Source organism: Pangasianodon hypophthalmus, chromosome 2 (genome assembly GCF_027358585.1).
Source record: "Pangasianodon hypophthalmus isolate fPanHyp1 chromosome 2, fPanHyp1.pri, whole genome shotgun sequence".
In the NCBI taxonomy this organism is placed as follows: Eukaryota; Metazoa; Chordata; class Actinopteri; order Siluriformes; family Pangasiidae; genus Pangasianodon; species Pangasianodon hypophthalmus.
This window is the reverse complement of record NC_069711.1, coordinates 1001993-1026975: the sequence shown is the minus strand read 5'-3', so window position 1 is coordinate 1026975 and position 24983 is coordinate 1001993. Positions and strand designations below refer to the sequence as shown.

General features: G+C 38.9%; 1 protein-coding gene across 3 annotated transcripts in view; it reads right to left on the bottom strand.

Annotated features, from left to right (window-relative positions):
- Positions 1-6066: 6066 nt before the first annotated feature.
- vdrb (vitamin D receptor b) overlaps positions 6067-24983 on the bottom strand; it is a 29939-nt gene continuing 11022 nt past the window's right edge. For all 3 annotated transcript variants that reach the window (XM_053227252.1, XM_053227254.1, XM_053227257.1), the window contains 8 exons: positions 21026-21170; positions 19286-19416; positions 17503-17687; positions 17286-17385; positions 15244-15424; positions 13744-13895; positions 12433-12549; positions 6067-11228 (listed from right to left, as the gene is read on the bottom strand). In XM_053227252.1, the coding sequence (XP_053083227.1) occupies positions 10978-11228; positions 12433-12549; positions 13744-13895; positions 15244-15424; positions 17286-17385; positions 17503-17687; positions 19286-19416; positions 21026-21170 (1262 nt within the window). In that variant the 3' untranslated portion in view covers positions 6067-10977. The remainder of the gene's footprint in view (positions 11229-12432; positions 12550-13743; positions 13896-15243; positions 15425-17285; positions 17386-17502; positions 17688-19285; positions 19417-21025; positions 21171-24983) is intronic.

Sequence of the window (24983 nt, the reverse complement as noted above, 5' to 3'; positions counted from 1 at the left end):
AGCAGGAAATGTAAGATCACATGATGCACTAAAAAAAACCACAGATGGCCTAAAAACACTTTTTTTTTTTAGCTGTATTTCACAATCAGCTCTATTTCTGATTTTATAAACAATTTGAAGGAGAGTTAACGTGATGATGGAGAGAAGACTAAACCAGCCGAGGTACAGGACGACACCGCAGTGAAAGTCGAGCAGTTATAAACATGTAATAAACACATTAACCTGAAGTGCAACAGTAAAGTAACAGTAGATTTATAGCTCAGGGTTTGATAACTATAATAAACCTAAAGTACCACAGTCATAAACTGTAATTACTCTTTATAAAGATGAGCGGAAATAAAGCGCTAGTGAAGCGACACCTCTGGATTTGTGCTTGTTATTATTATTATTATTATTTTAAAAATATGTAAAAACTAACAACACACAAACTAACAACACACAAACTAACAACACAACTTTGACTCGATTTTTGTTTCGGTTTTCAAGTTTTCTTTTTCTTTTAGACAGTCAGTTACTGTCACCACCCAGAAGTGTTTTATTCCTCTTATACCACAGCAATTTACCAACAATTACAATATTTTATTTATAACATGTCAGAAAACAGCTTTACCCCTGACTGTTCCAAAGCGCTGACACTGGAGACTCCTTCCATAAACGTTAAATAGAGTCTTCTTTTTTAATGCGTTTATAAAGCGGCGCGTCCGTTGCGTACACGTCTCTGTGAATGAGCTGTTGCTATAGAAACGATAACGTATAAGAAACCTGCGCTGCTGTCAGAGCTGCTGTTATAGAAAATTAATCAACACCTTCTGACCAATCAGAGTCCAGAATGTACAAGTTTTCCGACATCTTCAGGACAGAGGAGTTTACGCTTCTTTGCGGTTTCTCGGTAACACGACAAGCTGAGAGAGAAGAACGAGAGGCTGGTGAGGGAACGACAGTTTATAGCTGCTATAACGTAAGTGACAACTTTGTTTTTGTTGCACAACTTGGAACATTACAGAACAGAACACTAAATGTGACTATAAATGGATAAAAACTATGACATGTTATTGTTTAAATTGTTTAAAGTTTCAAAGCAAGGACACTGGAGCATCCTTCAAAACAATAAATCTTATTCTGCAATAGCAGACATCACTTACTGCCCCACACACACACACACACACACACACACACACACACACACACACACACACACAGAGAGAGATGGTACATAACCCAGTGTCAGTCATCTATCACCCCCTAGTGGACGAAAAGAAGAAATACAAGACAGTCCTTTTGTCATGTACTTGGTTTGTGTGTGTGTGTGTGTGTGTGTGTGTGTGTGTGTGTGTGTTCTAGTCATGCTGTGGCATTAATAAGATAAACCTACCTGAACTGTGCAACCTCGGCAGGTACACATCATGTAGCGACAGAAATAATATCAGTAGAAACAGTAACAATATAAACGAAGCTCACAGTGAAATAAACACATTTGATGTGTGAACGATTTTGTTCTTAAATTAACATTTCTGCTAAAGCATGCAAGCACATGCTATCACATGACCTAATCTGACAGTTGAACAGGGTACATATCTCCGAAAACCTGTCGTTCAGCCACTCTCAAGTGTCTAAAGGGTGTGTCTTTGAGGTCAGGTGTGCACTAAGGACACGCCCACCTGTCTGGAGAGAGACTGCATTATTTCAGGAGGTACAGAGAGCCATTTTGTATTTACATATAAACGCATAATGGAGATTATTGCTACATTACACTCATAAAAAATAAAAAAAAAACACCCACAATGCACTGCAGTAGTGTATAAAAGTAGAGATGCATCGATATTGATACTAGTATCAGGTATTTTTCCGATACCGTGCTCCAACATCCGATACCAGGTGATACTGCGAGACGTAACCGTAGTCGTGCTAACGACCAGACGACACGAAATCAGCGAGCTGGACACATTTCCTGATTAACGATCAAAGCAGAACAGCAAAGCAGCAGCTTTAAATAAAACTACAGGAGATCATTGCTAGCTGGACGAAAAAAATAATAACAGACGACGCTATCTGAATGAAAAAAACTCTCATGGCTCTTAGCCAGTGTGCTGTTCTTGACGATTAGCTGCTATCGGTCATCAACAACGAGGGATTCGACGCAATAAAAACAAAAACCTACTTTACTTACAGCGGTACAGGAACGCTTTGTTACAGTGGAACAAAAACACAATCCAAGCTAACTAATGTAGCTAGCTAAAACACTTTATTTATTTTTTATTAAAGTCAACATGCTAACGTTATAAAGAACAAACCTGCTAGCATGAGTGTGTGAACCTTCACATATGTAGCTGCTATTTAAACATAACATTTAGCAGAGCTAAATAATATGTTCTGTAATGTCACGCTAAGTATTTTGGGAGCAAAACCGTATCGAAACGTTCGAAAAACATGTTGGTCTGAAAAAAACAGTTGAAAAATCATTAATACAAACGATGAAGAACACTGGCTACAAGTGACTTAGGACACAGAAAGCTAGCATGGGAACTGCACATGAATATATTTTGGGGGCGTGGTTATGTCAGGACCAATGTTTTTGAACTGCTAAAATCACTGACTGCACCTTTAATCTATGAAGAACGAGGCTATAATGAGGCTAGTAGCCTGAAGTGCACAGTTTAAAGCACGGAAACATAAACAGAGCGAAATAAACAGTTCATTAACGTCTAGCGTTGATTAATACTCACTTCTGGATCAGTATCAACATTACTATAAAATTCTCAAAAAAAATCACTGACTGCACCTTTAACCTACAAACAATAAAAACCCCACACACTTTATTAATCATATACGTTGTTATTTATTGTTTGATTTGTAAAACATTAGACAAAACATTACATGAAATCAATATCTAATGAAGAAAAAAAAAAAAAAAAAGGAAATAACAACCTTTCAATTTCTGATTTACAGTTTGATTTTTAACGATAAACTGAGGTCCTGGTGTGAAGGCATGCGACTGTTTAACCTGGGAACACAGACAGCTTCCCTACGGTGTCCCGTAAGGGTCAAAAAAATAAAAATAAAAAAATAAACCCATCAGAAAACACAAAGAGTGAGTCTGTTTTCCCCTTTTAAGAGTGAAACTGTCGTTATTACGTGATCTGATCTGAGGCACTGACACGTTAGCAGCTGTATGTATGAGTGTGTGTGTGTGAGTGTGTGTGTGTGTGTGTGTGTGTGTGTACATGTAAAGACAGGACAGATCGAGGTGTTTGTGTTGATATTAGACGAGTTTCTCAGTGGAAGATCGACGACAGAATCACGGCTAAAAGGGGAAATGAGTGCGACTCGTGAGGTGATCATGTTCGTGTGTGTGTTTTTTTTTTTTTCTCGTAAATGTTTCTGTAAAGCAGCAATAAATCCAACTTACAGTCAGAATTGAGAGGGGGCGGGGCCTGAGGAGGGGCCAACCAATCCCAGCAGCTACTGAACACTGTCAGTCACAGGAGTGACCACGCCCACTACAGCTTTCTCTGTTTGTGTAAGTGTGTGGGTCAAAGACGAAAAAAAAAAATTAAAATAAAAAAAGAAATAAAAATTTTAAAAAGCAGCATTAAAAAAATTTGTATTCTTACTATATTCTTAAAAATCTGATGTTTATAAATTATTATTCTAATAATTAACACATATATATATATATATATATACAGTATAAACAGATATTTAAAAGAAATTCAATAATTAAAGAGTAATAAACATCAAATAAAACTTTAATTTGTACTTTAATTTGATTTTTTTGTATTTGTTTATTTTTATTTTAATAATGAACCCTCTCTATATATTTTAAAATATTAATAATTAGGAAGAATAAACATCAAATACAAAAAATGAAGCAGTCACAAAGATAAATTTGCACTTGTTATAATTTATTTTATTTAAGTTTTTTTTAAAAATTTATTTATTATTCTCCTGAACAGGATATTTAAGATATTAAAAGTATTTAAAGAAAAAAATCATTCAATTTAAAAAGAAAAAAATTAAAAATAAATAAAACTGACACAATGATACATTTGTACTTGTGTCGTAAATGGTTCTTAGATATTAATGTTTATTATTATTTTGAATTATTAAATTCTTACATTTATAATACTCATATATACATACTTTCAGTGTTAATTATTGGAATGATAATGTGTTATTTTTTAAAACCTTTTTTTCTTCTTTTTCATGTTTATTCCTATAAACGCCTTTATGAGACAACAGATTACTCCAATTCAAGTCGAACGAGGTCGTAATTATTTGCTATATTTTCGTCTTTGACCCACACGTTTGTAGTTCTGTGTCTAACGTGTGACTGGAGAGAAAGCTTGAGATTAAAAAGAGAACGTAGAGAAATATAATAATATAATAATAAAAGCTGTAATGCTGTGTTAAGGCGAGTCTGCTGCGCTGTGGGAAACACATTAAAGTCTGAGGTACTCGAGTCGCCCGTGTGTGAGCCACGGCACGGCAATAAATACAAACACCAATCATAAAAAAATACAAAAAATCACATGCGTCTGTAGCCGAGTGAGGTAGTTTGTCATGGTTACACTTTGGACTCAAAAAAAATAGAGACCAACATCGATATCAAAAATCATCCTCATTTCCATCATCATCATCATCATCATCATCGTTATACACTTTGCGTAGTAGCCTGGTGTTTATGAGCGGATGCTGGTGTAGCGTTGTTGTTGTTGTTTGTTTGTTTGTTTGTGTTTTTTTTTTTTTACTGAAAAACCCAAAACAAGAGAATGTAAAAAAAAAAAAAAAATGAATGAACATTCACCGTAAAAATAAAAACATTCCTGCTGTAATGTTGAAGTGAAAGGTTTCGCTGTTTGTCCAGTTCAAGTGAAAAACATAAAACTACACACAGAAACGAGCAGCTTTTAGATGATGACAACACAAGAGAAAGAAAATACGAGTTAAAGGAACAGTCCAGAGTTTTTTTGTTTTTTTAAATATCCTAGTGTCTCTCAGCCGTGTGTGTGTGTGTGTGTGTGTGTGTGTGTGTGTGAGAGAGAGAGAGAGATTCGACATCATTTCTATACATTTCATTACAAAAATTAAAACAAAAGCTGTTTACGACAAACGCATTTAGCGTACAAGTAACGTAGCTGTTTAGTCTCGCTCCTTTCAGAGGAACTATTTTTGTCGTAGTGGATGAATACGACAAAAAAGTGGAAAGTAACTGGAACTAGTTTTTACTGCATAACTCCATCGTTTGAAAGTTAAAGATAAAACATTATAACAGATCTGGGAAGATTTTCTTTTACATCCGAACAATTTTATTGTTAAACTGATGCGACTTCTTTAATTTTGCGTATTTTCTAATCCCGTAAATTAAAGTGTTTATCAAATGTTCTACATCTGCTCTTAGTGAATTTGGCGTAAGCAGGATTTCCGTTGTTTTCTCGTTGCAGGGAAATGTGAATATGTGACGGAATTATTTTAATCGTAAATCTCTCTCTCACACACACACACACACACACACTTCAGATACTGCTCTACTACTGGCTGTTTCTATGGTTACAGTTAGCTAGCGAACATTACGCAATCTAAAGGTTAACAAAATTCGTTTGCATGTTTACACTTAGCTAGTTAACCTAGCACAACGGGAATAGTTCATGGATTATCAAAATCTGTTCTGATGTTTATATTTATTTGGCTGACAAATTAGAAATTAGAAAAGTATCTGGATTATCGAAAATCGCTCTGATGTTTAGACTTAGCTAGCTAACGTAGCGCAATCTGAATAAATCATGGATTACTGCGATTACAGTAGAGCGATTAGGATATAAAAAAAAAAAAAACACTGGACGTTTCCTTTAATGTTTAATGTTAGGTAAAAGGGGGTGATTACTCATAAACTAGTTCTCTAAACAAACAAATACACACACACACACACACACACACATACACACACACACACGCCTTCCAGTCTACCATAAACTGAGGCAGGGGCTGTAGCGAGGGCTGCACAGTGAGGGGATAAAGTGATCATTACGATTATTTGGCTTAACGCTGATTATTGATCTTAATATTCTGCCAATTTAATCACAAGTTTATTGCACATTTAATTTTTTTTTTTTATAATCATTTTAAACTGACAGAAAACGGCCTTTTTTTAACACACTTCATTATTCTACACTCAGGTGGCGAACACCGTCCTGACACATTTGGCTCTTAAGATTATTGCATCAAATTTCATTTCTGCTAAATAATACGAAAAAACTCTTGAATGTATGAATTCGATTAAAAAAAAAACTGAAATCTTTTGAAAATATAAACTCTTACAAAAAATTTTCCTAAAAGATTCTTCACTTTGTCGCACGTAAACCTGTGAAGGTTCTACACGCAGATGTCCAGCAGACGGTTTAGATTCGATTTAGGAACAAATCCTTTTCCTGACTGCTGATTGGCTGAAATGGCGACCAATCAAATCAGTGCTGACGTGCTCCAGCCGCGTAACCCTGTAAACACTTTCAAATCTAGACTGTGATTAACTCAATGTAAAATCCTTTTAAAAAAAAATTATTTTGCACGTTGGATCGTTTTAATGGCTAATTTTTAAAGCCTTATAAACAAATTTAACTTCAATCAACTTCAAAACGAAGTTACGCATAAACAATTCCGACTTCCAAACTTCCAAACTAAATCCTCGTGATGTAGATCTCATTCCGCAACATTCCTTTCCTATGTTTATAAGTGTTAATTATTCACATTAACCGAATGTTAATCTATTAAACACATCAGATCTGACGCTCTTTAGTATTGTTTGTGTAGACCAATGAAAGTGCTTGGAGTCCGCAGAGCGCGCTGTGATTGGTCAATATGTTAAATATGTTAAATACGTTAAAACATAAACGGGAGAACCTGTGATTAATGCTGCGTTCAAGAATTAGCGTAAATACGATTTTCTGACTTAATGACTGAACTGGAACGTCAGTTTAGATTTACAAACAGAAGCATGAAAAATAATTATGAACATGTTACTTATACAAATTTTTCCTTTTCGAAATGGAGAAAAACACCGTTTCAGTGTTTAACATCCGATAATCTTTAAATTTTAAAGAAAAATTTCCTTAAATCGTCACTGATTAGACTACAGATACAATTAGACTTCTAGATTAGACCATTATACAGATATTTTTACATTTATTTTTTGTTAGAAAAACTTTCCAAACGCAAAAACTTTATAAATCACAAACAATTCAAGAGCAAGTGAACGCAGCATTAATGCACCAGAGTCCATACGAAACGATCACAGACAGTAATCTCACTGCCATCACCGTCGATTATCTTTAATAAATCGAGGCTACAATTTGTGAACACGCTTAAAATATAATTATCTGTGCAGCCCTACGTTTAAATATGACTGAAATAGGAATAGCTGAGGAGAATAAATTTTAATAATAATAATAATAATAATAAAAGTTCATTAATTTAAACCAACATTCATGGATCAAAATTTGAACGTTAAATTTTTAAGTGCCTGGACTAAATTATATTTTGCAAATAACTCTGGACTGGGTTATAAAATATCTCTCTTTATCTTTAACACACACACACACACACACGCACGCACGCACGCACGCACTAAGCCGAGTCTGCCACGCCCAGACAGAAATATCAATATACATAGTGAATAGATAAGTGCCTAACAGTCCTGCTATACACACACACACACACACACACACACACACACGCTCAGTCTCCAGGTAGTTTTTGTTTTCCTTATGCGCTGAGCCATCTTAATATTTTTCTAATAAAAAAGCGATGAAACATTCTGCCATCGACCCTGAGCCTAGACGACCAAGCAGCTTCAGCCTGCCATCACCACGGTGACCTGACCACGCCCTCTTTCCTTCACACACACACACACACACACACACACACACACACACACACACGGAACCACAAGACATCCTCCTGCAGCAGGCGTCGGAACAGAAACACGTCCACGAGCCATAAACGATGAATATGAAGAACTGGAGAATAAACTTCGTCTCTGAACGCATCACAGATCCTCGAGTGCCTCGTCCGAGGCCGCCCTCGTTCACTACCTCATTTTCTTACGACATGATTTAAAAACAACGAGCGTACATGTTAACTCGGAAAGCAATTAAAACAGCTTTATAACATTCTATAACAAAACAGGATAGAAATAGATTATTAGAAACACTGGCGTAATATGAGACGCAATAACGTTACATAGCTTCATTTACCAATGAGAGAGCAGCAAATCCTTTAAAGCCTATTAAAGGGAAACTCCGGCGTTTTCACTCATCACTCTAATCTCCCTCCACTGTGTCTCGTGTGTGTGTGTGTGTGTGTGTAAAATATCTGTATAGAATTTAAAGTCGTCTCCCCACACTGAGCAAAAAAAAAACCTTTCGCATCTAAATCTAAATCACACACACATGACAGATCCAGTGGCGAGAGATTCAGCTCTGGAGAAGAACTTTCCGAAGCAGCCTCATTTCCGAAGCAGCCTCATTTCCGAAGCAGCCTCATGGCGACGTTCTCCACGTTTGTCAGGAGATTCTACAGCAATAACGAGCGAATTAACGACGACGATCAGGAAAACGAAGCATGCGCCATGAAGCATGACGGTACATCATTGTTCCAAAGCTTAACACGTCACTGTTAGCTACAACAGCATTCTAAAGAAACTACAGTTAGACCTTAAAACCCCCGAGAGGTCACACGCTGATCAGACCTTAAATTCAGCTTAAAGAGGAACTCGGTTCTATATACACATCTCAGGGTCAGAGGTAAAGATTATACATGTAGGTTCTAAGAATATAGCGCTAAAGGATATATAGTCGTATTTACACGTTATTAAGCTCAGCGATAAACGCTGACGAAGCACTGAGCAGTCCACACAGACCTCATCACATCACTCGCGTTCTGCAAGGCGCAAAAAGAGGAAAGAAATTGCAAAGGCGTCTTTTGTCTTTTTCAGCAGGGATTAAAATTTCTAGAGACCTGACTCCTGATTTGATTCAGTGAGTCACAGTGTGATCAGAAATCGATTCTTTAGACATCTCACTTGTAGATTGTGTTTTTCCACTATGGCTTTCTGCTTCTACAACACAATATCATGTACATACATCCTAGAAATACAAACTCTCATAATATCTTTAATATTTGAAGCGAAATCTGACTAAATGACTCATTTAGTGAGATTTGATTCAGTGAGTCATGAGTCAACGTGATTAGAAATCAATCTTGATGATCCTGATCTTATCTTAAAACATAATGTCAATTTATCAATCACAAAAAAACACAAAAATTTTATAATATCTAGAAACAGGAAGGTAAATATGACTAAATGACTCAGAGTCATTTACTCATTTTTGATTCATGTTATTAGGAATCGATTCCTCAAGCATCTTGATTATGCATTATGTTTTTATACTATGACTTACTGCGTTTAAAACATTTTGTTGATCATTAAAAAAAAAAAAACAAAGGTTTTTATTATGTAGATATTTGAACGCAAATCTGACTAAATGACTCCGAGTCGTTTGCTAAATTTGACCAAATGACTCACATGCTGTTTGATAAGCACTTTGAGAAGCGCTAATTAATTACAAAATTTATTATGTGTTTATGAAAGCATTGTGTATGCTCTATGTAGGGTTTATAACACCACCATGTTATACCCTACGTACACAGGAGGCACACATAGTGAACAAGAAGCCATTCTGGATTATTAATTAATCCAAAAAAACCCTGAAATGCGACAGTAGCGTGGTATACTTAGAGACTATACTACACTAGCTAGTGTAAATATTATGAGGTGAAAAATATATAAAGAAAACCGGAAGACTGTTATTTTTGTCTTTTTCCAAAGAGGTGGAAATTTCTTCCGATTTCCTGATTCTATTGCATTTGATTCAGCGAGTCAAAGTCAGACTAGAAATCGATTCTTTATGCATCGTAACTATCTTCTTTTAAAAATATTTAAAAATTTTAATATCCATCATTTAAAAAAAACTAATTTTCATAATTTGTAGATATCTCAAGGTAAATCTGACTAAATGACTCAGAATCATTTATTAAATTTGACTAAATGACTTGTGTGTTGTTTGATGTAGAAGCTCTTGAAATAAATGTGTCCTTTATGCCAATATAATTTGCATATTAAAATTTTTTCTGTATCTTCACGATGTTCTGTGTGACGTATGTAACCTCATTATAATACGCTTTGTAGTGAGCACACATAGTGAACATGAATCCGTTAGTGATTCATGGTGGATTATACTATTCCCGTATAAAGGTGTCTTCTTATATAAAACCAATCTGCAATGTTAGAGTAGTGTAGTATAATTAGAGACTCATTAATATTCGAAATATTTTAGCAAAGTAAGTTTTTTTGCAGTTTTTAAAACATAAATTGGACACTCTTATCGATCCTATTGATATTTTCTTTCTTTTTTTTTAAATAAATAATAATTTATGCATTACACACAAACCTGATTTTGTGCATTTTTTTTCAACAGCCAATCAGAGCTCTTGGGGGGAGGGGTCTGAGTGAAGTGCTGCGTTGTGATTGGTCGAGTGGCTGGACTGTGTGGACCGTGTGCATTTTAAAAGTAGGAGGTGAAAAAAAGACAGCAGTAGTGGACCAAGCAGAGCTATAACACACTCACACACTCACACACACACACACACACACACACACACACACACTCAGAGCTACATGTAGTGTAATACTGTAGGTTAATGTTTATGGGATAAATGCTTTGCGCTGCACGTTGCGATGGCGCTAAAAACACCCTTCTGATCTAGAACCCATGATAAAGGAATAGGAATGAACACACACATTCTCATAGCAGCACACACACACACACACACATTTATACACACACAGACATCACTCCCAGGCTCTGTGTGTGTGTCTCATGGTGATTGTCCATGCGTCCACGCCCTTCACGCTCCCCCTGACCTCTAGGTGACCTGTCCGCCGAACACCTCGAGGACGAGCGGCGTGAGCTGCGTGCTGTGCTCGGGCTGGAAGGACAGCGTGCGGTACTGCTTCGAGTGTTCCTCACTCAGACTGCGCAGCTCCGCCAGCTTCTGGATCATCTTGGCGTAATGCAGACGGCCGCGGTGGTGCACTCGGATGTACGCCTGGAGGACCTCGGAGAGACGCTCCTGTAGAGCCTCAACACGCTCGTGATCCTGCACGCCGGGACGGTCTGCAACACACACACACACACACACACACTTACACACAGCTCAGTGTACTGTCTCTGACTCTTAATACAGATAATATCATGACTATCATGTGTGGAAACAGGACGATAAACTATACCGTTGTCATGGAAACGTGTATTAAAGGGACATCAGTCCTCAGAAATTCAAACAGAAAAATTCCCAAACACACCTTCTTGATGGTGTGACTTCTATAAAAACAAACGTGCTGTTTTATTCATTTATTTGATTCCATAATCTAAAGTTTTTCCTAATCAGATTAATAACTGTGATTAGACAATGTGTAATAAACATGTCGTAAGTGTTAGCTATGAGCTAGCTAATTGCTTAATTAGCTTAAAATGTCATCTGGAATTGACTCTAAATCACAAGTTCAACATTTCTGTGGTTTAACTGTTTAGCTGCACTTTTTCGTTCTTTCTTTCTAAATAATTAATATATAATTAAAAAATTACATACAACTATAAGCTAAAAAATATTAAAAAATATATAATCTCTTTATAAAGATGTTTAGACCTAAAAAAAACTTATAGTTCGAGTGTAACTTTATGATTCAATTCTAATGATCACAAATTTATAAATAAATAAATTTATATAAATTTTTAATAATTATTAATAAGTATATGTAGAATTTTTAAGCCATAAAGTGCAGAGAGAACCTTTTTTTACATTTAAATCTTTGTAATTTTTGTATTTTTTTACTTTTTTTTAAAAAAAAAATACGTGTGGGACGACAAAAAAAAAAAAAAAAAAAAAAAAGGAAACAATGAGAAACAGGTTACCATGACAACCCAACTGTAAACATGGTGGTGGTGATGATGGTGTATTTGACGAGTTGGTGACGTTGTGTTTAAGCAGCTGTTGTGCTGCAGCTTTACACAAAGTAAAAAAAACTAATTTAATGATTAGATTTAAATGATAACAGACAACAAAATGGCCGTCTGATGCAGCGATGCACTGCTTCATATCTGATCTACTCCTGTCTTTTCTCTTACACTGATCCTGATCCTCACCACACCCGGTCTCTCTCTCTCACACTCACACACACACACACACACACACACACACACACACCGCCCCCCTCGGGGGGTAAATAAAGTGAATAAAGTGTATTGGGTGGAATATAATTGGATTTGGATTTGATTAGACGGCTGCAGAGGCGAGCGATGGGCAGCAGCACTGACGCACCGGGGGACAGCAGGCAGATGGCCATCAGCAGCACGTGTTCCTCCTCGTGCAGATTCAGCTTCTTCAACCCCACCTGGAACTTCACCAGCGGCTCCAGCAGCTCCAGTGTGTGGCCAGCTACACACACACACACACACACACACACACACACAGGTTTAATTCAACCTGATTATTAACAAAACTGCGGCTGAGATACTCATCACTCAGATACAAATAAAAATAAGACAATATCTAATTCATTAATATAATTAAATATAACATGATAAATATAAGCTTATTAAATATAAAATATATATAAATAAATAATAAAACATTTTATTGACTCAAATATATAAATATAAATTAACGTATAAGCAAAATGAACAAAGAACTGAAAAGTATTTTAAATTAAATTCATGGTCAAGAGGATAAAATAAATAAATGAATAAATAAAAAAGAATACATTTAATAAATCAATAAAATGGCTTTCTGTTCACTTAATAAACCAATAAAATAAAATAAAATAAAATTATATAGCCCAGTAAAATAAAATAAAGAAAGAATAAACAATAAAAAAATAAAATAATAAAGAAAAGCTTCCTGTTCCTGTATATAACTCCCAAAAATAAAATAAAATAAAATAAAACAAAACAAAATGGCTTCCTGCCCCTATGTAGCGCACCATTTGTGGTTCGGTCACAAAAAATGATTTAACATCCCTTTTAGGACAAATTCTTAATTATTATTAAAAATTATTATAACTATTATACAACTGCACATCATTTAAAAATATATGAAAATACATTATGGTGTAAATAAGCATTCATTTTTTTTTTCTCTATTCTTACATTAAGCAACACACAGAGTCGTTTAGCCAAAATGTTCAGGAAGCTAAAACTATGGATTTGAACACTTGCCTCAAAAATATTAAATAAATAAAAATATTAATATATATATATATATATATGTAAAAATAAAATAAAATGAAAAGTGTCTTGGTGTTTACAGTCTGATTGTGTACATGGGATTCAAATACACCTTAAATAATTATTCATGATTTCAAAAGTATTTTTAACATTGTTTTTAAACAAAACTATTCAGGAAATGTTTCAACGCGCAACATTAAACATAAAGCCAATGTTTTATGAAATTAATGTTTTAATTATTTTTTGTGACATCACAAATTCATACACAGCTCCGCCCCCTAATCAGATTAATACAAAAGCATAGACAATGTTTCTGATTACAATGGAGAAAATATTGAACCACAATCCTGGTACCACTGTGTGTGTGTGTGTGTGTGTGTGTGTGTGTGTGTGTGTGTGTGTGTACCCTTAGTGACATCATTGATGCAGTACTTGAACTCGGGCCCCCCGCAGCACCAGCTCATATCCTCCAGACTGAAGGACTGATTGGACCTCAGCATGATCACCTCAATGGCACTGGACTTCAGCAGAGCGATCTGATCCTCCGCTGTTAACTCTCTGTCACACACACACACACACACACACACACCTAGCTTAATATTATCAAAAGTACTGTAACACTCTAGCCTAGTTTTTTATCTACACCTGAGATCTGGACTCTGATTGGTCAGAAGGTGTTGATTAATTCTCTGTAACAGCAGCTCTGACAGCAGCGCAGGTTTATATTAATGCTCTCACTCTACATTATCGTTTCGTATATAAATGGATTTAAAAATCGTTGCTCAGAGGAAGTTCTCTGTAAAAACGTTCTGAGAATTTGGAGGTTATACCTGGTGGAGATTATTTAAAATATTTCATAACATTTTTTGATGAACTTGTTGTCATACCGTTTGGATATGTTTATATTAGTTGTTCTTCTAGCGATCACTATTCGCACAAAGCCTGTCGTAAAGACACGTCAGTGAAGACACGCCACTAAAGACACATCAGTGAAGACACGCCTCTAAAGACACGCCTCTAAAGACACGCCACTAAAGACACGTCAGTGAAGACACGCCACTAAAGACACGTCAGTGAAGACACGCCTCTAAAGACACGTCAGTGAAGACACGCCTCTAAAGACACGCCACTGAAGACACGTCAGTGAAGACACGCCACTAAAGACACGCCACTGAAGACACGTCAGTGTAGACACGCCTCTAAAGACACGTCAGTGAAGACACGCCACTAAAGACACGTCAGTGAAGACACGCCTCTAAAGACACGCCACTAAAGACACGTCAGTGAAGACACGCCACTAAAGACACGTCAGTGAAGACATGCCACTGAAGACACATCAGTGAAGATGCCTCTAAAGACACGCCACTGAAGACACGTCAGTGAAGACACGCCACTAAAGACACGCCACTGAAGACACGTCAGTGTAGACACGCCTCTAAAGACACGTCAGTGAAGACACGCCACTAAAGACACGTCAGTGAAAACACGCCTCTAAAGACACGTCAGTGAAGACACACCTCTAAAGCCACGTCTCTAAAGACACGCCACTAAAGACACGCCGGTAAAGACACATCAGTAAAGACACGCCACTAAAGACACGCCAGTGAAGACACGCCAGTGAAGACACGCAGGTAAAGCCACGTCACTTGTGTTAGCGAGGTGCAGCTATGTAAATGACGGTAAAGTGATTAGCATCAGGTGTCCAAACAACGTTTTAACTGCAAGATTCAGAGCACAACAGTATCCCAGTGAAATTTATGAACCTGGACAAAAACTTTTCTGCATGTTTTAGACTGGACAGGAAAAGACCCTGATCATGTCAAATCCCAAACTCAAGGAGGAATCAACTCCAAATAACAATAAAGAGAAGAAGAGGGAGTTAAAGCTGCAAGCTGAAGTTTTCTACCTGAATCCGGGGATCATCTTGGCAAATCCGATGACCTTCTGGATGCTGTAGCTGACCAGATCAGCCAGGTGAGGCAGCATGGACAAGCGAGAACCCTCGTCCTCCTTAGAGTCAGGACTCGAACCCTGTTCCTGATACATCATCAACATACTGCTCAGATTGAGCTTACCATCACCCGACTCTGCACAGAGACAGGAGAGAGAGAGACGGGACAGAGAGACAGGAGAGGAGGACGGGACAGAGGGAGAGACAGACAGAGACACAGGAGAGGAGGACGGGACAGAGGGAGAGACAGAGAAAGAGAAATGAGACAGAGAGAGAGACAGACAGAGAGAAAGGAGAGGAGGACGGGACAGAGGGAGAGACAGAGAGAGAGACAGAGAGAGAGAGAGAAACGGGACAGAGGGAGAGACAGACAGAGAGAAAGAGAAATGAGACAGAGGGAGAGACAGACAGAGAGAGAGAAATGAGACAGAGACACAGGAGAGGAGGACGGGACAGAGGGAGAGACAGAGAGAGAGAGAGAAACGGGACAGAGAGAGAGAGACAGACAGAGAGAAAGGAGAGGAGGATGGGATAGAGGGAGAGACAGACAGAGAGACAGAGGGAGAGACAGAGGGAGAGACAGACAGAGAGAGAGAAATGAGACAGAGAGAAAGACAGACAGACAGAGAGACAGGAGAGGAGGACGGGACAGAGAGAGAGACAGACAGAGGGACAGGAAAGGAGGACGGGACAGAGGGAGAGACAGACAGAGAGAGAGAGAAACGAGACAGAGACACAGAGAGATGGAAAACAGAACAGACAGAGAGATGGAAAGAGACAGAAAGAAAAGAGAAAAAGACAGCACATAGAAAGTGAACAGAAAGACAGCACAGAGAGAAAAACAAAGAGAGAGAGAGCGAGAGAGAGAGAGAGAGAGAGAGAGAGAGAGAAAGGGCACAGAGACAGACAGGACAGAGGAACAGAGAGACCGAAAAAAAGAGAGAGGACAGAGAGAGAGAGAGAAGAAAGACAGGAAAGAGAGAGAAACAGAAAGAGAGAGAGAGACAGAAAGACAGTCCACAGATAGAGGATAAAGAGATGAGACAGAGACAAACAGGACAGAGAGAAATGACAGGACAGAGTGACAGGAGTGAGAGAAAGAAATGAAACAGAGAGACAGAAAGGAGGTTAGTTAATACATTTATGCACACAAAATTATTTCACAGATGTGAAAGCAGACTTCAGCATCCAGAGACCTTCAGAGCTGCGATTTCAGAGAGCAATATTTAAAGAGATGTTGTGAGAAGACATTATAAAGACATTATACAAGTAAAATACGAGTAAAATAAAGTTCTGCTGAATGTAAGGAGCTAGTACAGTTAACTCTCCTTGCTAATCTAATCTGAGAATGAAACCAGCGTGAAGCCGAGTGTGTAACGTAACTCACACAACCGAGTTTCACGCCATATATAGCTACCACCATTTCTCATCAGAGCTAAAAAAAACGTGGTCAGGCCACACCCACAAGCGACAGACTACACGCAAAGAAAACACCCCCTCAACTTGGAATTCCGACTCGTAAAGTCAGGAAAGTGTCCTGGAGATGTCGGAGTTCAGCACACTGTCATATCTCACAGCGCTAACGTCAGCGGGCTAGCTCGTTGCTAGTTCATTAACGTTTTGTGCTCAGCTAGAGCAAACAAAAGATCTGCTTTCATGGAGGTGTCCATGTTTTTCCCACTTGGCAGCTTTAATGTTACAAAACGGAAAATGATGAAGCTCCGACTTCTCCGCTTCAGAGTTAAGTCACATACAGAAATACAAAATAAATAAAATAATATAAATAATAATGCTAAAACTGAAGTTCAGCTCCAACAACCTATCATTGCTGTGGAGTGACTAGAACACTGTGTGTGTGTGTGTGTGTGTGTGTGTGTGGCGCCTGGTTAGAGTAAAGATCACTCACTACATTAGAGGTACTTTACCTAATCAAGTGAATGAGATAAACACAGTAGATGGTGCGTGTGTGTGTGTGTGTGTGTGTGTGTGTGTGTTACCAGGCGAGTGGCGGAAGGAGTCGGAGGAAGCATCAGATAGTGAGTGTAGGGAAGCAGCTCGACTGGCACTACGTGTAACAGGACCCTCTCTCACTGGAGGCTGCAACACACACACACACACACACACACACACACACACACTTAGAAGAAGGACTAAAGGAAGCAGTAACGGATATCAGACGGAGCAGCAGGAGAATGGTGGATGTGGAGGATTTACTCGGAAGCGGGAGAAATCCGAGTACGAGTCGTCGTAGGTTTTATGATGCGCCTCCACCAGCGTGGAGATGACGGTGTTCTGCTCCTCAGAGAGGCGGGGCTTCTGCGCTTCTTTCTGCGCCTCCTCGTCCTTCCTCTTCTGGATCAGATCCTTCTTCCTCTGCACCTCCTCATCGGTCAGGATAACTGTCACACGGAAAGCCGGATGAGAACAAGGAAAAGGAGACAAAGCTCCCAAAACACTACAGCCAAACCAATCGGTGAACACTCTGACCACGCCCAACCACACCCTGACCACGCCCAACCACACCCTGACTATTCCTACAGACCCTGACCCACCTACACCTACACATACTCTGACCACACCCAACCACTCCACACACACCCTGACCACACCCAACCACTCCACACACACCCTGACCACACCCAACCACTCCCACACACACCCTGACCACGCCCAACCACCCCACACACACCCTGACCACGCCCAACCACACAGTGACCACGCCCAACCACACCCTGACTATTCCTACAGACCATTTCTACAGACCCTGACCCACCTACACCTACACCCACACACACACTGACCACACCCAACCACTCCACACACACCCTGACCACACCCAACCATTCTCAAAAACCCTGACCACACCCGACTCCTCCCACACACCATGACCACACCCAACCACTCCACACACACCCTGACCACACCCAACCACCCCACACACACCCTGACTACACCCAAACACTCCACACACACCCTGACCACACCCAACCACCCCACACACACTCTGACCACACCCAACCACTTCACACACACACTGACCACACCCAACCACCCCACACACACTCTGACCACACCCAACCACCCCACACACACCCTGACCACACCCAACCACTCCACACACACCCTGACCACACCCAAACACTCCACACACACCCTGACCACACCCAACCACTTCACACACACACTGACCACACCCAACCACCCCACACACACTCTGACCACACCCAACCACTCCACACACACACTGACCACACCCAACCACTCCCACACACACACTGACCACACCCAATGACTTCTGATCACCCTCACCACACCCAACCATTCTCAAAAACCCTGACCACACCCGACGCCTCCCACACACCATGACCACACCCAACTACTCCCAAAAACCCCTCGCACACACCCTGGACACGTCCAACTGTTCCCACATCTAACAACACCCAGATCATGCGCGTCTTCTCCCACATACTCGTCACACCCACCCACTCCTGCAGATTCTCCAACCCCACCCACCCAATCCCACAGATCCTGTTTTGACTTAATTCCTCATAATATAATTAGCAACTTAAGCAATTTAATGTCTAACTATTGTGCTTTGTTTTACAAGAAACAGTTACAGTAATCGCTTTTGGGCCATAACAAGCCAGGACAGAACGGTAAAGGTCAAAAGATTTGCTTTCTCTAGTTAATTTCATCCAGGTGAACTTTAACCACCTGAAATCGCTGACCTTGTAAGCGAGAGCCGTTAGAAAACAGGATACATCTTATGGAAAAAATGTAAATGGAGGCAGTGGTATTTATTAACAGCAGCTCTGCACTATATCTGTCCTCATTTCTGAAGCCCCTCCCCCTCTCAGCGTGAGAGTAAAAATGTCCCACAGCTTTTCCACACCCGAGTCCTGCGGGATTCTAGTCCTGACACACACACGTCGAGTGTACGGTGCATAAGAGACTACAGTGCTGGAAGGTGTGAAATGCGGGCTGTGTTATTACTCACACTCTTTCATCATGCCAATATCCAGACAGCGCTTGAGTCTGCAGGCCTGGCAGTGACGCCGGTTGTCTTTAGTGATGGTGCAGCTCCCACTGAAAGGGCACGTAAAGCTGGCCTTGCGCTTCATGCTGCGTCTGACACACACACACACACACACACAAATAACAGCAGTCTGGGGGAATAGTACTATACTGCAAGACATGCTAAACGTGTTATTTATATTATACCAGTTTGTTTATTTGTAGCTTTTTACATCCAAAGATTTACAGAATGAATCCCTTCTATACTGTACGTTTTAAACGTATTTTACACTGTTTTTCCAATTAAATATATTTATATTTATTTTATTTATCTGCTTGTTCAGTCAGAAGGCAGGTCCCTCAGTAAACAGCGTGTTTAAGCGCAGGTAATGTGTCGGAAATTACAGCATTTATGTTTACGCTGAACTTGTAAATACCAGTCGGGAACGCAGAAGCCGGAAATTTCTGAAAGGTGTTTATACAGTTAAAGTTATTTAGGAGTGTTAAGCAGGAATTAATGCTATACGTGTTTGTTTTAGTGTTGAGCAGGTAATAAATTACATTATGAAATCACATAATAAATAATAAACAATAATAATAATAAATAACATTAGGAAATCACTAAGCTAAGGGATGAATTGCTTCGTGCTTCGTATCTCTGGGATCTCATTTTGTCATTTCGATGTAACGTGAATATTTTATAAAACGCAGTTCACCCTACGTTCACAACAGCAGGTCACAAGTCTCTCGTGCTTGTAGTTCATTAATTGTGGGCGTGTAGCAACTGTTACTGTTGTCGCCTGTGGGCGTGGCCTGTGCTGCGTTATTTGTAGCTAAGATAAGAAACATCAGGAGCTAAAAATATACAGCCTACAGCCCACTATACGAGGTTTACACACTACCTCTGTTTGAAACGTATTAAAGTCTGATTTACAGGTTATGTGCTTGTGTTTAATGAGAAGTCGTATGTGACAGGATAAGACGAAACCACGGTTATAAGTTTTTCTTCCATTTTTGCAGCTTAAACAGTAAACGAAGACTCATTGCAGGTAGGAACTAAAGTTCTTATAAGTGAGGAACTGAAGAAACGTCGGACCACACGTGTTATCGGACTGGCCCGAGGAATCATCCTCGTACACAATTTGCACAGAATTGAGAAAACCTCAGTTCAAAAGTTGTTGTCGCTGAAATCGCAGCTCCATGTCGCGCACGTTTGTAGAAAATTAACCCTCGCTTCTTGCTTTGTCGCTTGCTAGTGTTAGCAAAGAGAAAGAAGTAAAATGTGCAATTGACCAATCAGTGACTTTCAGTAATCAGCAGTCAGCAAGCTCCGCCCCCTAATTAAGCACTGACTCTGGAACAGGAACTAAAACAGTTCCTGAAACTAAAATCGTTCCTGGTTTCTTTGCGGTAAACTTGGCTAAAGTTCTTGATTTCCTGGATAGGTTTCTGAAGGAGGTTTCCTGGTTCCTGAACAGGTTCCTGAACAGGTTCCTGTGGTGGAAATGCAGAACATGACACCTGCCCAAGTTCCTTTTTGGTTAAATTTTCTCTAATAAGACAGATTCGAATTACTGAGGCAGTGAAATGGAACTTGGTTGCAGCGTGAAACTTTTTTGAGCTATGTCTTAAATTATGTGTAAATGTATACGTGCGTGTGCGTGTGTGTATGTGTGTATGTGTGTGTCTGTGTGTGTGTGTGTGTGTGTGGTTTGGTGTGTACCTGAAGAAGCCCTTGCAGCCCTCACAGGTCATGGCATTAAAGTGGAAGCCAGTAGCTTTGTCTCCACACACACCGCAGATCCGTGGAACGTTCCGGTCGTATTCATCAGGCACCTGCGTGGATGTGCTAACTGTGGACTCCATCACTACAGAGACGGACAGATGGAGCAGATGGAGAGAGAGAGAGAGAGGGGGAGAGAGAGAGAGCAGTGGGTTTACTGATTTACAGAAGCAGGCTGAGGGGGCGGAGCCAATGGAGAAATTGACTGTATTTAATGGTCTGAGCAGCTGGAAATCTCCCCGTCCTTCAACATTAACCGAAATCAAAACAGAACCACAAATCATAAACGACGTGGCTTTTGCACGGCGCTGAATAATTAAAACTACTTTAATAGAACTGTAAATCACTTGAACTGAGATACGCAAACACCCGCGACAGCGGTCTATACGCCAAGAAAACATCAGGTGAGAGAGAAAAAACGAGACCTTTTACATAATCATCGCTGTAAAACCCGGGAACATGTCACAAAACAGGTCTGTGAACACTCTGCGGCCACGTGCAAACACGAGCAACTCTGGCTAAATAAACACTCCCGGGGCGTAGGAGGGAGTGATGTCACAGCATTCCTGTTTTCACGGAGTGGGGGAATGAGGCGGATTTCTCAAACGGCACCCGGAAACACAGCGTTAACTCCAGCGGCGTTCCTGTAGAAATGCACCTACAGATATTCATGAAAATGTACACACACACACACACACACACCCATACACACGTGTATATATATATATATATATATATATATATATATATATATATATATATATATATATATATATATATATATACACACACACACACGCACACTGCATTTTGTTTTTAAAAGCTTTAAAAACATTAAACACACACACACACACACACTCAGACATCCATCAGTATGGCAGTGAGCGAGAAAAACTCATTTGCTTTGATTATCCGCGCTCCTGAATGATTGACCCGCACTTTCAACAGCCGGTGGAGAAAAGTCTTAAATAATAAACCAAGCTATTACGGTCAAAAAGTGAACCGCACTCACAAACACAAAGCCAACGTACAGAATCTGTCCATTCGGAGGATGGATAGAACAACACGTCTTACACCAGATCGCATGTGTGATTAAAACTATCTCGTACCAATGAAGCTGAATGAGAGCTTTTGGGCTCAAAGACGGAGCGTTTTTTTTTTAAATTATTATGCTGTTTGGAAGCAGCTGTAAGGCGCGTTGCAGCCTGTTCGGTGGTTCATTTTACCAACAAGTCTTCGGGAAAAGTCTGGAAAATTTTCTACCTGCCAAAAAGTTGCGTCTGTGCAAAAAAAAAAAAAAAAAAAAAAAAAAAAAAAAAAAAAGCTCGTATTAAATACAGTTCAGCTTCACACTGTAAGATTTTCAGCCTAAATTTGCTGTAGCAGGAAATAAAACATTCACACATCATAAAAGAATTCTTGTCTTATTGTTGTTGTCTTATAATACATTTACACTGTCATTGCCTGCTTCTGTTTTTCATTTATTTAATTTTTTGTTTAATTGTTTTTGTGTTTTTAATTTAATTTTATTGTGTTCCAATCAGAAGGTTAGCTCCCTAAGTAGGCAGCATGTTTAGGTAATGTGTCTGAAACACAGCATGTATGTTTACGCTGAACTTGTAAATACTGAAGAAACGCTGGACCGCACGTGTCACGCTGGTCCGAGGAATCAGCGACTTGTTGCTTTATCGTGTCATAACTAATCTGCGTAGAATTCAGAAAATCTCGATTCAAATGTCACTGAAATCGTGGCTCCGTGTCGCACACGTGTGTAGAAAGTCAACCATCACCTTCGTTCAGTCGCTTGCTAGTGCTGAAATGGAGAAAGAGGTAAAATGTGCGATTGACCAATCAGCAACATTCAGTAGTCAGCAGTCAGCAAGCTCCACCCCTTAATAAAGCACTGACTCTGGAACAGGAACTAAAACAGTTCCTGGAACTAAAATCTTTAATGGTTCCTCTGGTGGAAACGCGGCTGAAGTTCTTGATTTCCTGGAAAAGTTTCTGAAGGAGTGTTCTTGGTTCCTAAACAGGTTCCTGTGGTGGAGAAACACAGAACACGACGCCGACCAAAGTTCCTTTTTGGTTAAATTCTCCCTAATTACAGCGTTTATGTTTACGCTGAACTTGTTAATACCGGTAGTTGGGAAATTTCTAAAAAAGGTGAGGGGGGAAAAAAACAGAAACTGATTCCATAGTTAAAGTTACTTGGGAATGTAACGCCAGGATTTCATTCTAAATGTGTTTATTTCAGTGTTAATAATAAATAAAACATTATTATTCACTAAGTTCTAAGAGATGAACCACTTCATCACTTCATCAGTAGAATCTCTGGGACGTCGTTTTGGCATTTCTTCATGACGATGATCCTTTAAAATAAATCATAAATCACGGTTTCTCAGTAAACAGGTTTTTAAATTGCAGTGTATGAGGTAAAAATGACAAATGACCAATCAGCGACCTTCACTACAGCAAACTCCGCCCACCCACCACAGACTCACTGCTCGTATTAAAGCCAGCTTTTTTTTCTGCGTGAATTTGATGTAGCTGAAAGACATCAGACGTCGTACAGAAGTCGCAAGGTTTAGTAACGTGACGCTGTAGCATTATTGCTCTGTCAGTGTGAGAAAATCTTTTATTAAAGTCTCAGTGTGAGCGCCGCTACGATGCGCGTCAAAAATCCACCAACAGGAGGACAGCAAAGTCTAATTTCTACAAAAATTGGTTTGTTTTTATATTTTACGGGAGTGTGTAATATTAACGAATGTAGAAATACACCAACAGGAGTGAAATGAACCCCCAGTGAAGGTAGATCACACAGACAGAAAGAGAACGAGAGAAGAAAAAAGGACAGGGAAAAACAATCTCAAATATCTGCAGCTAGCTCACTCAAATTGTTGGTTTGTTTAAATTCTTTTTCAATTTTTTTTAAAGCAAATAATGTAAATAGCTAGAGAAAAACAGAAAGGAAAGGAGAAAAAAGAAGAAACTAGGAAAAGAAGATTAAAAAATATTTTTATGAAACAAAAAAATGGGAAAGTAAAAGAAAAAGAATGAAACAAAAAATTAAAAGCACAGAAAAAAAAACAAGCAAAAACATCAGCAGTAGGTTTCTAGAAAAAAAATAGTGGGAAAAAAAAAGTGGAAAAGAGAGAAAAATTGAAGGAAACAGCTTCTGACATGTCAATAAAATTGCATCTTTCTGTAAAAGAAGAGTGTAAAAAATCTTTTCTGTAAAAATCTGTAAAAATGAACTTTCTACAGTTTAAAGATTCCAAATTGGAAATCAAATCAGCTGCTTTGTTATTTAAAAAAAAAAAAAGTTATTATAAACTATAAATTAAGATATTATTGATCACAGAATCGAGCCCTACTTTACACAGCAGTTACAGTTACAGTCCGTTAATGTAGAAAGTTTTTCCTTTACTGTAACTGCAGCCTGGAACAGCGCTGATAAATAACCCGTGTTTATTAATTATACAGTAAATAACACGATAACGTGAAGGTCGGTCCATTTCACAACACTTACTCTGTTCAAGACGTCGTAAATCTGCATATCACACGCTGTAAAAGTCAATATTTATACACCATCGAGTCTAATTCCTGTAAACAGCCGCAGGGAAGGTGGGAGAGAAACAATCGTAAACCAAAGATAAGATAAAAATATTTTTTCTCTGGAGGATTTAATAAATGTACAATTTACCACGTTGTCTTTTTTTCTTTGTTTTGGTAAAAATTTCTCCCTAAAAACTTTAAGTCAAAATCACAGAATCCTGAATATAAATCTAAAAACTTCTCAAAAATCTCAAAAATACATAAAAATGTTTAGCTTTTACTGAAACAGCAAAATTCTTACGAAGCAATTCTTACAACTTTGGCTGTTAGCTGCTAAAGATTA